The 13,303-nt window shown below is 43.2% G+C and overlaps 1 protein-coding gene across 3 annotated transcripts in view; it reads left to right on the forward strand.

The window, feature by feature from the left end:
• The window catches only part of MYO5B (myosin VB), a 339,709-nt gene that overhangs the window by 188,767 nt on the left and 137,639 nt on the right, over window positions 1-13,303 (forward strand). For all 3 annotated transcript variants that reach the window (XM_063128253.1, XM_063128254.1, XM_063128255.1), the window contains 2 exons: window positions 1,791-2,056; window positions 12,249-12,330. In XM_063128253.1, the coding sequence (XP_062984323.1) occupies window positions 1,791-2,056; window positions 12,249-12,330 (348 nt within the window). The remainder of the gene's footprint in view (window positions 1-1,790; window positions 2,057-12,248; window positions 12,331-13,303) is intronic.

Here is a 13,303-nt window from a genome sequence, read left to right on the forward strand (position 1 = left end):
TACTGCCCCATAGCCAAAGCTCTCTGGGCGGTTTACAAAAGTTAAAAACAGTAAACTTTAAAAATATACAAAATTTAAAACCATCAAAAACATAAAAACAACAGTATAAAAACAACAGTATCCATTTAAAAACAACACTTCTGGGGTCCATTAAAAAACAAACTTAGCGTTGTTAAATGCCTGGGAGAAGAGAAAAGTCTTGACCTGGTGCCTGAAAGATAACAGTGTTGGCACAAGGCGAGCCTCAACGGGGAGATCATTCCATAGTCGGGGGACCACCACCGAAAAGGCCCTCTCCCTTGTTGCCATCCTCTGAGCGTCCCTCGGAGCAGGCACTCGGAGGAGGACCTTAAGTGTTGAGTGCAGTGTACAGGTAGGTTCATGTCAGGAGAGGTGTTCCATCAGGTATTGTGGTCCCAAGCCATGTAGGTGTTGTGTGGAGGGCACCATTGGTTATTTCCTTGGCCACTGTTGCTTATTTCGGCAGCCACAGAGTCACAAGATAAGAGTGGTTAAAGTGGTGGCAGCAGCCTTAGTTCAGCCAGCAAGATAGATTTTCGGCAGCAGGAGGACTGAGGGGGAAGAGAGGGCAGGGGATGAGTCAGTCAACTCAGCGTGGACTAATACTTAACTCAACACTGATCCTAATCCACACAATGGTTGATTATTATATTGTGTGGGGAGGACCCCTTAGATAAACCGCTGTTGAGTTGATTATTACCCCACCGTTGACTATCGTGGCATTTGTAGAAAATTACAAACTGCAAGGTGATTGGTCCAGCCACCAATTAATACCCCCGTTTATAAGGATGGGGCAATTATGGAGGGTAGGAGCAGATCCTTCTTATAACAACATCTGGGTTCTGCAAGCATTCATGATAAATACTCAAATGGGGCGAGCAGTTCCCTATCAACATTCCCATGATGCATTTTCCCATCCCTTGGCCATATCAAGTTCACATGGGACAGAGATGATTCCCTGATGATTCCATGACATGGCATAGTTTATACTAGTTGGTATGGCCAAGGAGTGAGACATGGGGAGACCTGAACACTTATTTTATTTACAGTAGTTGCATCCTACAACAGGGGTGGGCAGATTTCAAGTTTTGTGTGATCTCCTTTGAACCCCAATCCAGCAACTGGTGAATGCAAAATAGCGACTTGGGACACACACTAGGAATGAAAGAACAAGGAGCCTCTGAGCATGTGCTCAGCCCAGGAATGCTGCATTCACTCTTAGTTGCGCACCCCCCATTAACACCTGGTTCCCTCCTAAGCCTTCTCCATTCCAGGTGTCTTATTTAGGTGAAGGGGAGATCTTTTTGTTGTTTAGGCAGCTAAACAATTGGATGTCACAAACCCTTGTTGCAAGCCAGGATCCTACCAAGTGATCCTTATCTCTCTTTTGCCCAGGGCTGGGCAAATTAGCAGCACATGGTAAATCTGTGGCTGCTTAAAATAGTAATGTAATTGTTAAGGGTCTTGATGGGTGCAGCATATTATGAGTTTAATTTGAGCCGTACCAAGATTACTAGCTGAAGCTGGAAGCAGCATCTCTGGAAACAAGCTTTATGTATGACAAGCTTCAGGAGGTGGTGGGCTCTCCCACACTAGAGGCCTTCAAGAGGCAGCTGGACAACCAACTTTCAGGGATGCTTTAGGGTGGATTCCTGCGTAGGTCCCTTCCAACTCTGCTATTCTATGAGAAGGGTGGGTGGGTTCTTGTCATCTGGTTGCAGCCGCCATTGCATGCTTTGCTGAATTGGATGTCTTTCTTTATATCCTAGAAAGAGGATGAACACCTGCATAATTTTTGCAGATTGCTGGGAGTGGAGCACAGCCAGATGGAGCACTGGCTTTCCCACCGGAAACTGGTCACCACTTCGGAGACCTTCATCAAGACCATGTCCCGCTCGCAGGTCGTGAACGGCAGGAATGCTTTGGCCAAGCACATTTACGCCCAGCTGTTCAACTGGATTGTGCAACATATCAACAAGGCCCTGCACACAACGGTCAAGCAGCATTCCTTCATTGGGGTGCTGGACATTTATGGGTAGGCAGAAAGCCTTTCTTTGGTTTCTATTGCTTTGACATTGTCTAAGCCACTGCATTTGCTGGCCGGGACAATTCTACTGTTGATTGCCGGCGGTTACTTGTTTTGCAATACACCGCGGGTGTTTGGAGTTTTGTGTGCTAATGGTGTGTTTGGTTGCTTGAATTTGCAGGAATATGACACTAACATTTCACATTTGCAGAACACTTCCAAGGACCGATTCTCCAATGCGGGCATGGGGGGGCTTTTTCTGAGACTACAGTGGCGATGATTTGCTGAACTGACTATGCTGTGCCCCCAAGTGCAGCCACCACGCATATTCCGTGACCCCAGCTCTAGCCATAGTCAAACCCATTTGAGACACTTCACGTGTATTCTTGCAGCATTCCTTAAAACAGTCCTGTGAGGTAGGCCAGTCTTGTAATCCCAATATTTCAGGTCAGAACCTATGGCTGAGTGAAAATTGGAATTGGTAACTTCTCCATTTGTGCTCTCAGCCACAACTCTCCGTTAGTTCTCTACCCCTGGTTCCATGCTCTTTGAAACAAAGGAACAGAAAGTTTTAAGGTGGGACTGTCAGCACAAGTTAAGCGTGCCCTTAGTTCTCTTCGCAGTCCTACTTAAAATCAATTGAATTTGTAGGAACTGCAGCACTCTCTGAAAAACCATATCCTGAAATGTGTTGATCCCTTTTTTCCAGACACTTTATTTATTTATTTATTTATTTATTACATTTTTATACTGCCCAATAGCCGAAGCTCTCTGGGTGGTTCACAAAAATTAAAACCACAGTAAAACACCCGACAGTTTAAAACACAATTACGAAATACAGTATAAAAAGCATAAGAATTCCCTGCTGTGTCTAGTTCCGGACTCTGTTTTAATAATAATAATAATAATAATAATAATAATAATAATAATAATAATATGTTTATTTCTTACCTGCCTCTCCCTTTGGATCGAGGCGGGGAACAACATTAGAACAGGAATCAATACATCTTAAAAATTCATGATTTAACATTGATCTAGATAGGCCTGCCGGAAAAGGCTAGTCTTTAAAGCTGCCTTAAAATCACACAGAGAGTTAATTTTATGAATCTCCTCCGGCAGGCCGTTCCACAATCTGGGGGCGACAGAAGAAAAGGTCCTCTGGGAAACTGATGTCAGCCTAGTTTTAGCTGACTGAAGTAAGTTCACCCCAGAGGACCTGAGTGTGCGGGGCGGACTATATGGGAGAAGGCGATCCCGCAGGTAACCTGGACCCAAACCATTTAGGGCTTTAAAGGTAATGTTGGTTTTGTCCAACTCTCCACTGTGTTCCAACAGTAGCTGCTCATGTGCCTCTGGGAAGCTTATAGGCAGAGTGCATGCCTTGCTGATTGTCCCAGCATCCAGCAATCAGAGGCCATAGCTAGACGGGGTGATATCCCGGGGAACATCCCTGTGTGTCCACATGACACACAGGGGGGCCCAGGAGCAGGGAGGGATGATCCCTCCCTTTCCCCGGGATATCACCCTACCATTTTTTCGTGGATTTTCCGCAGTCTCAAGATGATCCCAAGACTGCGGAAAGTGTGGCCCGCCGTCATGGTTTGTCCAGGCTCCTTGCCAGTTACCAAGAGGAGCCAGGAGCTCTGTGCCCATCGGTGTGGGGGAAGCAGGGAATTTTTTTTTTTAAAAAAAACACCATACCTTTTCTGCACGAGCACTCGTGCGCTCCCTCTCCGATGAAAACAAAAACAAAATGGCGGCCACAATGTTACGTGCCGCGTGTAAACGAGGGCAACGATCTCGCGATCATAAAATCTCCAGACCGTCGCCCTTTTACTCACTCGTCAACTGAGGCCAGAGTTACACTGCCTCTCATCATAGAGTTTCCATTTGGCTAATGACCACTTACAGACTTGCATTCCAGGAAGTTGTACGCTCTGGTGTTGTTGGGTTTTTTTTAACAAAGAAGACATCTAAGCTAGTGGCCAGCACCACATCTTGTGGTAATTAGTTCCATAAGTGTGTTTTTTTTTAATTTGATACAATTACATTGCACCTTTTTTCCCAAATAGCCCAAGGTGGTATACATGATCCTCCTCCTCCTTACCAATTTATTCTCACAACAACCCTGTGAGGTAGGTTAGTCTTATGACAAATTCGTCCTTGTTTAGGGATTTTATGATATGAGATTTCTGTATTTAGCTGCATCATGGATCAGCAGGTAACATATCCAATGCCATATTCCAGGAATAAAGTGTCACCAAGGAAAGTGTAAGTTTATAAAATTCCTGGTACTAATACACAGAGTTTTTAAAAAGAGGACTCTGAGATCAGATGTGTCTTTTCATTTAATGAAACTATTATGAGATGGGAAGCAAATATCTCTCACTCCACTCTCTCTACACTATTCATCATCATGTCCACCATTATCATCATGTGTCACCACCACAACTCTGCCATCTTTCTTAATGAAAAGGCTGCTCTAATGCCTTGATGAATGGTACAAAAGAGGAATCATAGAATAGCAGAGTTGGAAGGGGGCTATAAGGCCATCAAGTCCAACCCCCTGCTCAATGCAGGAATCCACCTCAAAGCATCCCTGACAGATGGTTGTCCAGCTGCCTCTTGAAGGCCTCTAGTGTTGGGAGACTCCACAACCTCCCTAGGTCGTTGGTTCCATTGTCGTACTGCTCTAACAGTCAGGAAGTTTTTCCTGATGTCTAGCCGGAATCTGGCTTCCTGTAACTTGAGCCCTGCTTTGTGTGACAACCTTTCAAGTATTTGAAGAGTGAGGGGACACATATATATACACACACACACTCTTTTAAAGTTCCCTTGATTTCAGAGAGGCAGAGAGTTCCCCCCTGCCAAGGACAGAAATTTGACAAGCCAAAAGCTATTAGTGGTGAAGAAGAAAAAAGAGAAGTGTATGCCAGTCAGAGAAATCTGAGCTGAGAACGGGGATGTGGATTTGAGGATAATACCCATGAAAGATTAAGTTAGACACGAGAATTTCTCTTAGTGTGAAACTTTCTCTCCCTTTACCCACTTACGCTTATTTCTCAAAGAAGTGGTGGGGGCGGGGGAGCAATTGCTGCCTTAAAAATAAAATTAAAAAAACTGGGCTAAAGTGGCATCGTTTAATTGATCAAAGGGATGCTTCGGTACAAGGAGCTTTGACTGCAGGGCTGTCAGGAATATGATCTCTTTAGCAAAAGAGCATTATCTGTTAGGAAGAGTGGTGGAAATTAGCTGCTACCGTCTCCTGTCCTTGCATCTCTCTCTCCCTTACGATGGGTCCACAAAGATGCAAGTCACCAAATTAAGGCAGTGGAACCCACCCAGTTCCCCTCCGCTACTTCTCCAAAGGTTGGGCTGGCATTCCCCAGTCACTATCCAGATTATTCCCACAAGATTAAAAACTGGTGCATTGCAGAAACTGTGAACTGTTTCTGGTGTTGCAGAGAACGCAGCAAGAAAGAAACCTGAGTGATTTGTGTTACTGTAGTTCTGGGTCTTCTTTCAAGGAAAATGGGGAGTTGGGGCAGATTATTATTTATAAAAGACTAGAAGCGCACTAGCCACTCTGCCACATGAAAGGTTCTTGAAGGCATCAGGCAACGCATCATGCTAAGTTGCCCACGCCTCATTCTGGTAAGATAATGACATGTCTGAGAAGCCAAGCAGCGTGGCGGTTTAGGAATAGTCCTTGAACTAAACTGCTCATGTTTTCTCAAGCGGCTTTTCTGGCTTTGACATCATAACCCTCACACCCCAGGCGGGTAAATTATTCATGTTCTTAATGCTTCTAATTGATTTGGAAGATGAAAGTTAGATAAATCTTCTCTATATAGAGAGATACAATCTTTTTGGAATCGCAGGTAGGCTGATCCCCATCTTTTGGCTGTACCACCACAATCATCTTAATTTTACTAAGCTAGGTACTTCTGTATAAAATGTCTACGTGACCTACAATAAAACAAAAGCAAGAAAAACAGTTAATTTAACATTATCTCATTTTTTAAAACCCCCCACAATATTTCCTTTAAATCTAACGAATGGAAGGTGGGTTTTTCCCTGGCAAAGAGATTTGAAAAACGTGGCACTATTGGTTTAAAGGGGAGAGTTGGAAGGAACTATTTCCTCTATTTTTGATTCTCAGGCTAAGAGTGTTGTTGATTATGTAGGTGAAATATGTAGGTTGGGGGAATCCCAAGGTTTACAGAAGTATAGAAAAGCTTTAGGAAAAAAATGGGGGACCCCCCCCAAATGAGCATGCTGTCATGTTTCTTAGAAAGCTCCTGCTTTTGATGGGAGACAAATGACGAGACCTGCTAGGTTCACTATTCCAGTGACTGCATCTCATTCCCATGCCTAGTTATCTCCATCTACCTACTCAACGTCAGGATTCTATAGCCACTGAGCATGAGGCGTGTCTAACCCTACTGCCCCTGTTTTGGGAGAAGGTGTTTCAGGTAATCAGTCAGAATCTGATTCGGACCTAGAAGACACAGCACCAGACACCAGCCAGCCTGTACCAGTGGGGGAGGAAGCTTTAATGGGCAATTCCCCAGCTGGGAATCAGCCTTCTCCTATGCTTATCTCCTCAAGGCCGAATCCTACACACTCAGTGGGAAGTGAGGTTTCTTCAAGAGGTGAGCATTCCGACAAGCTAGCTGATGCTAGGGTCCGCCGGAAGCTGAAATGCATGGGGCGGAAGGAAGGTGTGAGAAAGTCAGTTTGATTACGCCAGAACCTGCCTCTGCACCAGGCTCTCTTAATCATAGAATAGCAGAGTTGGAAGGGGCCTACAAGGCCATTGAGTCCAACCCCCTACTCAATGCAGGAATCCACCCTAAAGCATCCCTGACAGATGGTTGTCCAGCTGCCTTTTGAAGGCCTCTAGTGTGGGAGAGCCCACAACCTCCCTAGGTAACTGATTCCATTGTCGTACTGCTCTAACAGTCAGGAAGTTTTTCCTGATGTCCAGCTGGAATCTGGCTTCCTGTAACTTGAGGCCGTTATTCCGTGTCCTGCATTCTGGGAGGATTGAGAAGAGATCCTGGCCCTCCTCTGTGTGACAACCTTTTAAGTATTTGAAGAGTGCTATCATGTCTCCCCTCAATCTTCTCTTCTCCAGGCTAAACATGCCCAGTTCTTTCAGTCTCTCTTCATAGGGCTTTGTTTCCAGACCCCTGATCATCCTGGTTGCCCTCCTCTGAACACGCTCCAGCTTGTCTGCGTCCTTCTTGAATTGTGGAGCCCAGAACTGGACACAATACTCTAGATGAGGCCTAACCTGGGCCGAATAGAGAGGAACCAGTACCTCACGTGATTTGGAAGCTATACTTCTATTAATGTAGCCTAAAATAGCATTTGCCTTTCTTGCAGCCATATCACACTGTTGGCTCATATTCAGCTTGTGATCTACAACAATTCCAAGATCCTTTTCATTTGAAGTATTGCTGAACCAAGTATCCCCCATCTTGTAACTGCATTTGGTTTCTATTTCCTAAATGTAGAACTTGGCATTTATCCCTATTAAATTTCATTCTGTTGTTTTCAGCCCAGCACTCCAGCCTATCAAGATCACTTTGAAGTTTGTTTCTGTCTTCCAGGGTATTAGCTACCCCACCCAATTTTGTGTCATCTGCAAATTTGATAAGCGTTCCCTGCACCTCCTCATCCAAATCATTAATAAAAATGTTGAAGAGCACTGGGCCCAGGACTGAGCCCTGCGGCACCCCACTCGTTGCCTCTCCCCAGTTTGAGAAGGTTCCATTGATAAGTACTCTTGAGTCTGATTCTATAGACAACTGTGAATCCACCTAATAGTTGTTCCATCTAGCCCACTTTTAGCTAGTTTGTTAATCAGAATATCATAGGGCATTTTGTCAAAAACTTTGCTGAAGTCAAGATATATGACGTCCACAGCATTCCCACAGTCGACAAGGGAGGTTACCCGATCAAAAAAATGAGATCAAATTAGTCTGACAGGATTTGTTCCTGACAAATCCATGTTGGCTTCTAGTTATGGGGCGTTTGAGAAGTAGCTTCTTATTCTTCTTGAACGGACAGTTGTCTTGCTTAGTTTGCATAGTTTTGCCTAGGGGACGTTTCCAAGAGGTTAGACTCTCTTCAGGTAGAAAAGATGTTTGTTGCTTAATAAAAGCTTTGTGGATTACTTAGCAAGCCTCATCGTTTGCCTCCCATCGAAAGCAGGAGTGTTCGGAGAAACACGACACAGTCCCAGCCACCAGCAGAGTTGGAATGATGTATCATGGTTGAAAATGCTGTTTCTCTTCCCTGTTTCCGCAAAATGTAATCGTTAGTTGATCCTGAGTCATAGGAAAATTGCTTGTATTCTGTATTCAAGGCCTCGATTTCCATGATTTCCAACTTTTTAGATTCCAAACAGGAAACATAACATTACAGATCCCTTTGAAAAAACAAACAAACCTTAAATCCTAGTCTTTGACGAGAAGAATGGAAGTCAAGCGTATTAAACTGTCTCTCAAGGAAGAAATTCCCTTAATCGACCTCAAAACGGGGGATTGGATTTCCATCAGAGCCGCACGCTTACAAACTGTAAAAAGTTAATGGTATTATCTTAAGCCTTCAGTCCTCTTGGTCTGTAAGAGTTAAGCTGTTACATTTGACAATAGAGGAGCTCTTAATCTGATAAAATCGAAAAAATTGGGGAACGTTTTTATCTGACTGCGCCTGTATTAAATAACAAGATTGTCGAGCCTGGAGAGTTACAAACATAGTCCTTAAATTGACAATGAAAAGATATTTTAAGCCCTTTATCTTTATGGTCCAGTGAAAACATTCTGCCTAGCTGTGCCTTTCTCTTCTCAAAACCTGTATTAATTGAATGGAGAGAAGCTCATATTTCTTCCTGCTTCTCTCTCACATTTTTCTTTAAACCCATAGCTGTTTTTCTGTAGGTGTTTAGGTGAGTCAATGCCTACGCTGCGGTTGACTAAAAAAAAATGGTGGTGGTGCTTGGGAATGATTCAAACCACTAACAACTTGGCTCATAGACATTTTTTGACTGGGATGCGCAGCTGCTTTGAAATGTTATGATCTTTGCGGCTGAAAATATTAATACTTCCTAATGAGAGAGACTATCCATTATTTCTGAGTAGGGCTGGGTTCAGGCCTTGGCAAAGTGGCGTTGGTGACTGCCTGTGTTGGTGGCCACCCCTGCCTATGGACTTACCTGGCAGCAGCAGGAAACAGCTGGGAAGCCACTACTTTTGATTTCCCAGAGTGCCCTGGAGTGCATTTTTAATGGTGGCTTCCAAGAGCCATCCCCACAGAACTGGGGCCTTAGGATGGGCATCATAAGAATATAGGAAGCTGCTTTATTCTGAGTCAGTAGGGTGACCATATGACTGGATTTGTCCGGGTTTTTGATGGCAAATCCGGGAGCGGGAGGGGTAATCCGGATTTTTTTCAAAGAGCAGCTCTAATGGGAATTAACAAAAATGCTTATAACTCCATCATTTTTTAAGATAAAGACATGAAACTTGGCACAATTGTAGCTCTTAGGAAGGGCTTTAGTCGTACCAAATTTGAAACAGATCCGTTCATCCATTGATTTTTTAGGGATTTTTTAAAAATTGAGGTTTTAAAATTATTATTTTTAAAATCATCATTTTTAAAGATAAAGAGATGAAACTTTCCACCATGAAAGGATTTGGGTAGAGCTTTAGCTACACCAGATTTGAAACAGATCTGTTCATCCATTGATTTTTTAGGAATTTTTTTAAAATTGAGGTTTTAAAAATATTATTTTTAAAATCATCATTTTTAAAGATAAAGAGATGAAACTTTCCACCATGAAAGGATTTAGGTAGAGCTTTAGCCACACCAGATTTGAAACAGATCCGTTCATCCATTGATTTTTTAGGAATTTTTTTAAAAATGAGGTTTTAACATTATTATTTTTAAAACTGTCATTTTTAAAGATAAAGAGCTGAAAGTTGGCACTATGATAGCTTTTAGGTAGAGCTTTAGCCATACCAGATTTGAAACAGATCTGGGGGCAGTAGCAAACCCTGTTAACAACAACAGCAGCTTGCAATGAGTGAAGATACAGTCAGAAAAGATATTTGAAGAAAAGGGAGAATGTAACACACAGAGTATAACAAAAGCTTCAAAGTACAGCAAAACCTACAAAAGTAGGAGTGAGTGAAGTTAATTTCAGATACATTGAATCTCTCACTTGTTCTTTATTTCAGTGATTTTAACATTAAGATGTTATGTAGAACAGATTTGTCTTAAATGTGTGCTGTAAAATCAGACATGTGACTAAGGCTATGTTCGGGTGGGCACGCCCCCTTGGTACTGGACACGCCCCCTTGGGGGCGACCATGTTGTCCTCCTTTTTGGTTTCCAAAATATGGTCACCCTAGAATCAGACCATTGGTCCATCTAGCCCGGTACGGTGGGCACTGACTGGCAATGACTTTACGGGATTTAGGCAACATTCTTTCCTTGCTCTACCCGGAGATGCCGTGGATCGAACCTGGGCCCTTCTGCATGAAAATCAGGTGCTCTGCAGCCCTTCAGTGCTGCTGGGTCCTGATGCCTGAGGGTGCCAGGTGCTGATTCAAGGCCTTTTTGTTAGGACTGAGAGGTGAGAATGCAGGTCTTCTGAACAGAACCTAATATGTGCTAGGCTGGACTGATAGACATTTGGGGATTATATATGTCGTGTTTCTCAAAAAACCTCCTGTCTTCTTGGGAGACGATAACGAGTATCGTCTGAGTAATCCACAAAGCTTTATTTAAGCAATAAACATCTCTTCCCCACCTGAAGCGAGTCCAATCTCTTGGAACTTTCCCCTAGGCAAAACTATGCAAACTAAGCGAGACAATTGTCCTTTCAAGAAGAATCTAAAGCCTTTTCTCAAGACGCATTAACTTCAGAGAGACTAGTTCTGAGGTGACGTCTGTCATGCTGCAAGCCAGGCTGACTTCCTCTGGCCTTCCTTTCGCTCCGCCCCTTTTAGTCTGTGTTATACTCTAGGACAGCGGTTCTCAACCTGTGGGTCGGGACCCCTTTGGGGGTCGAATGACCCTTTCACAGGGGTCGCCTAAGACCATCGGAAAACACATATTTCCAATGGTCTTAGGAACCGAGACATTTCATTTATTTGTAATTAGAAATAAATATTTCACAAAATATAACTACATATTGTTTTTGTGATCACTATGCTTTAACTATGTTCAATTTGTAACAATGAAAATACATCCTGCATATCAGATATTTACATTATGATTCATAACAGTAGCAAAATTACAGTTATGAAGTAGCAACGAAAATAATTTTATGGTTGGGGGTCACCACAACATGAGGAACTGTATTAAAGGGTCGCGGCATTAGGAAGGTTGAGAACCACTGCTCTAGGATCAGCTAACCTGTCCATGCTCTCTCCTTCGGAAGAACGTTGGCTTCCCACTGACTGTGTATTGTTTGCCCTTGATGAGATAAGCTCTGGAGACGATTCACTCCCAGCTGGTGAAGAGCCCGTGAGAGCTTTCTCCCCCACTGGTACAGGCTGGCCTGTTTCTGGCACCGACTCCTCTATTTCAGAGGCTGATTCTGATTGATCACCTGAAACACCTTCTTCCAACTCAGGGGGAGCAGGGCTAGACATGACAATATATTATCGCCATCAGCACTATGTAGTGCTTGGTAATATAAGCAATGACCATTCCCTGTGCCAAACACCTTGCAGTTGTTGGTAGCCATTGTCAACTGGATTTGGGACAGCAGGGGAGAAGCAAAACTGTTTAAGTGAGCAAAACATCTCCAAAGGGAGAGGGTAGTGGACCTGGAGGAACTGAATGTCTTATCACTATTGTTTTCCAGTAAGTGGAAGATAGACACCATATTGCAGCCTTACCCGACTGTGTACTCTCCAGATGTTTGAATGCAAGTCCTATCATTCCCCAGCCAGAAGTGAGATTTGTAGTCCAACACATCTGGCAGGCACAGAGTTGAAGATGACTGCCATAATGGAAAGAATATTTATTTATTTATTGGTATTTTATAATGCTCTTCCATCGTATGCCTAAGTTGTTTCATAAAAAGAATAAAACAATTAAGATGTACAAAATGAAGTTGTTGTTGTTTTAGAAACTGTTCTGTGTAGCATTTACCGAAGAACATTGCTTTTCTCTGCAGGTTTGAAACCTTTGAAATGAATAGTTTTGAACAATTCTGCATCAACTATGCCAATGAAAAGCTACAGCAGCAGTTCAACTCGGTAATTTGGGTTTTTAATTTTTTCCCCTCAGGAACAGTGGCTGGAGGGGCAGAGGTAGAAAAGCGCCAGAGCCTGGCATTTCTCGATTCAATACGTGTAAAAGATGGCAAGAGGATCCCCAAATATATTACACTTGTGACCACTCAACATAACTATTATGGTTTCACTGATAACTGTATTTACTGAGTAAGCTTCACAAGAAGCACTCAGTATTGTAACAGGCCTACAATATTATACGTTCTTCCAGTCAGAAATAGATTGTATTGATTTCAGTGGGGCTTACTTCCAAGTGAACATGTGCAGTCTAAATTCAAATTGCACCTGAAAGCTTCACAGATTCAGAGAATACGTAACATGTAGGTGTTGGAGTTGCCAACCTTCTAGCATCTTACTGGTCTAACTAGCAAAACCATCTTCTGTCAGGTAACCAGGATTAGAATCTGCCCTCAGGATAGTTTATGATCATAAAATTTGATCCTTTTGCTTCTTCTTCATGAGTTCAAGGTTAAATCTGCTCCTTCTCCTATCCCATCAAGGGAAGATGGTTCCTCAGAAACCTCCCTGGTGGCTTTTGGGGTGGGGGGCAGGAGGGGCTGGAAAGTGGCCCCTTATTAAGCTGTTGGTTCTTCTTCTCACATCCCTCTAAGAGCAAGATGGTTCCTCATAAATTCCCTCCAGTTGTTTTCCTGTGTCTATTTTAGATTAAAAGCTCCTTGGGAAGAGGACATGTCAGATCTGTACATATATGGCACATTATTATTATTATTGGGCATGATGGGAGTTAGAGTCCAACACATTTGTAGGGATGCCAGGTTGGGGAAGGTTGGAATAAACCATCCAGAAAAGATCATGGAGAAGAGAATCACAGCCATCTTCTGCCCTCAGGGAGCAGCCAGCAGGATATGTGTTGCCTAAGCCTGAGGCCTACACTTGCATCCGGGGATAATCCCCTGAATTGTTAGATGAGGAGAAT

This window comes from Elgaria multicarinata, chromosome 6, assembly GCF_023053635.1.
Source record: "Elgaria multicarinata webbii isolate HBS135686 ecotype San Diego chromosome 6, rElgMul1.1.pri, whole genome shotgun sequence".
NCBI lineage: Eukaryota > Metazoa > Chordata > Lepidosauria > Squamata > Anguidae > Elgaria > Elgaria multicarinata.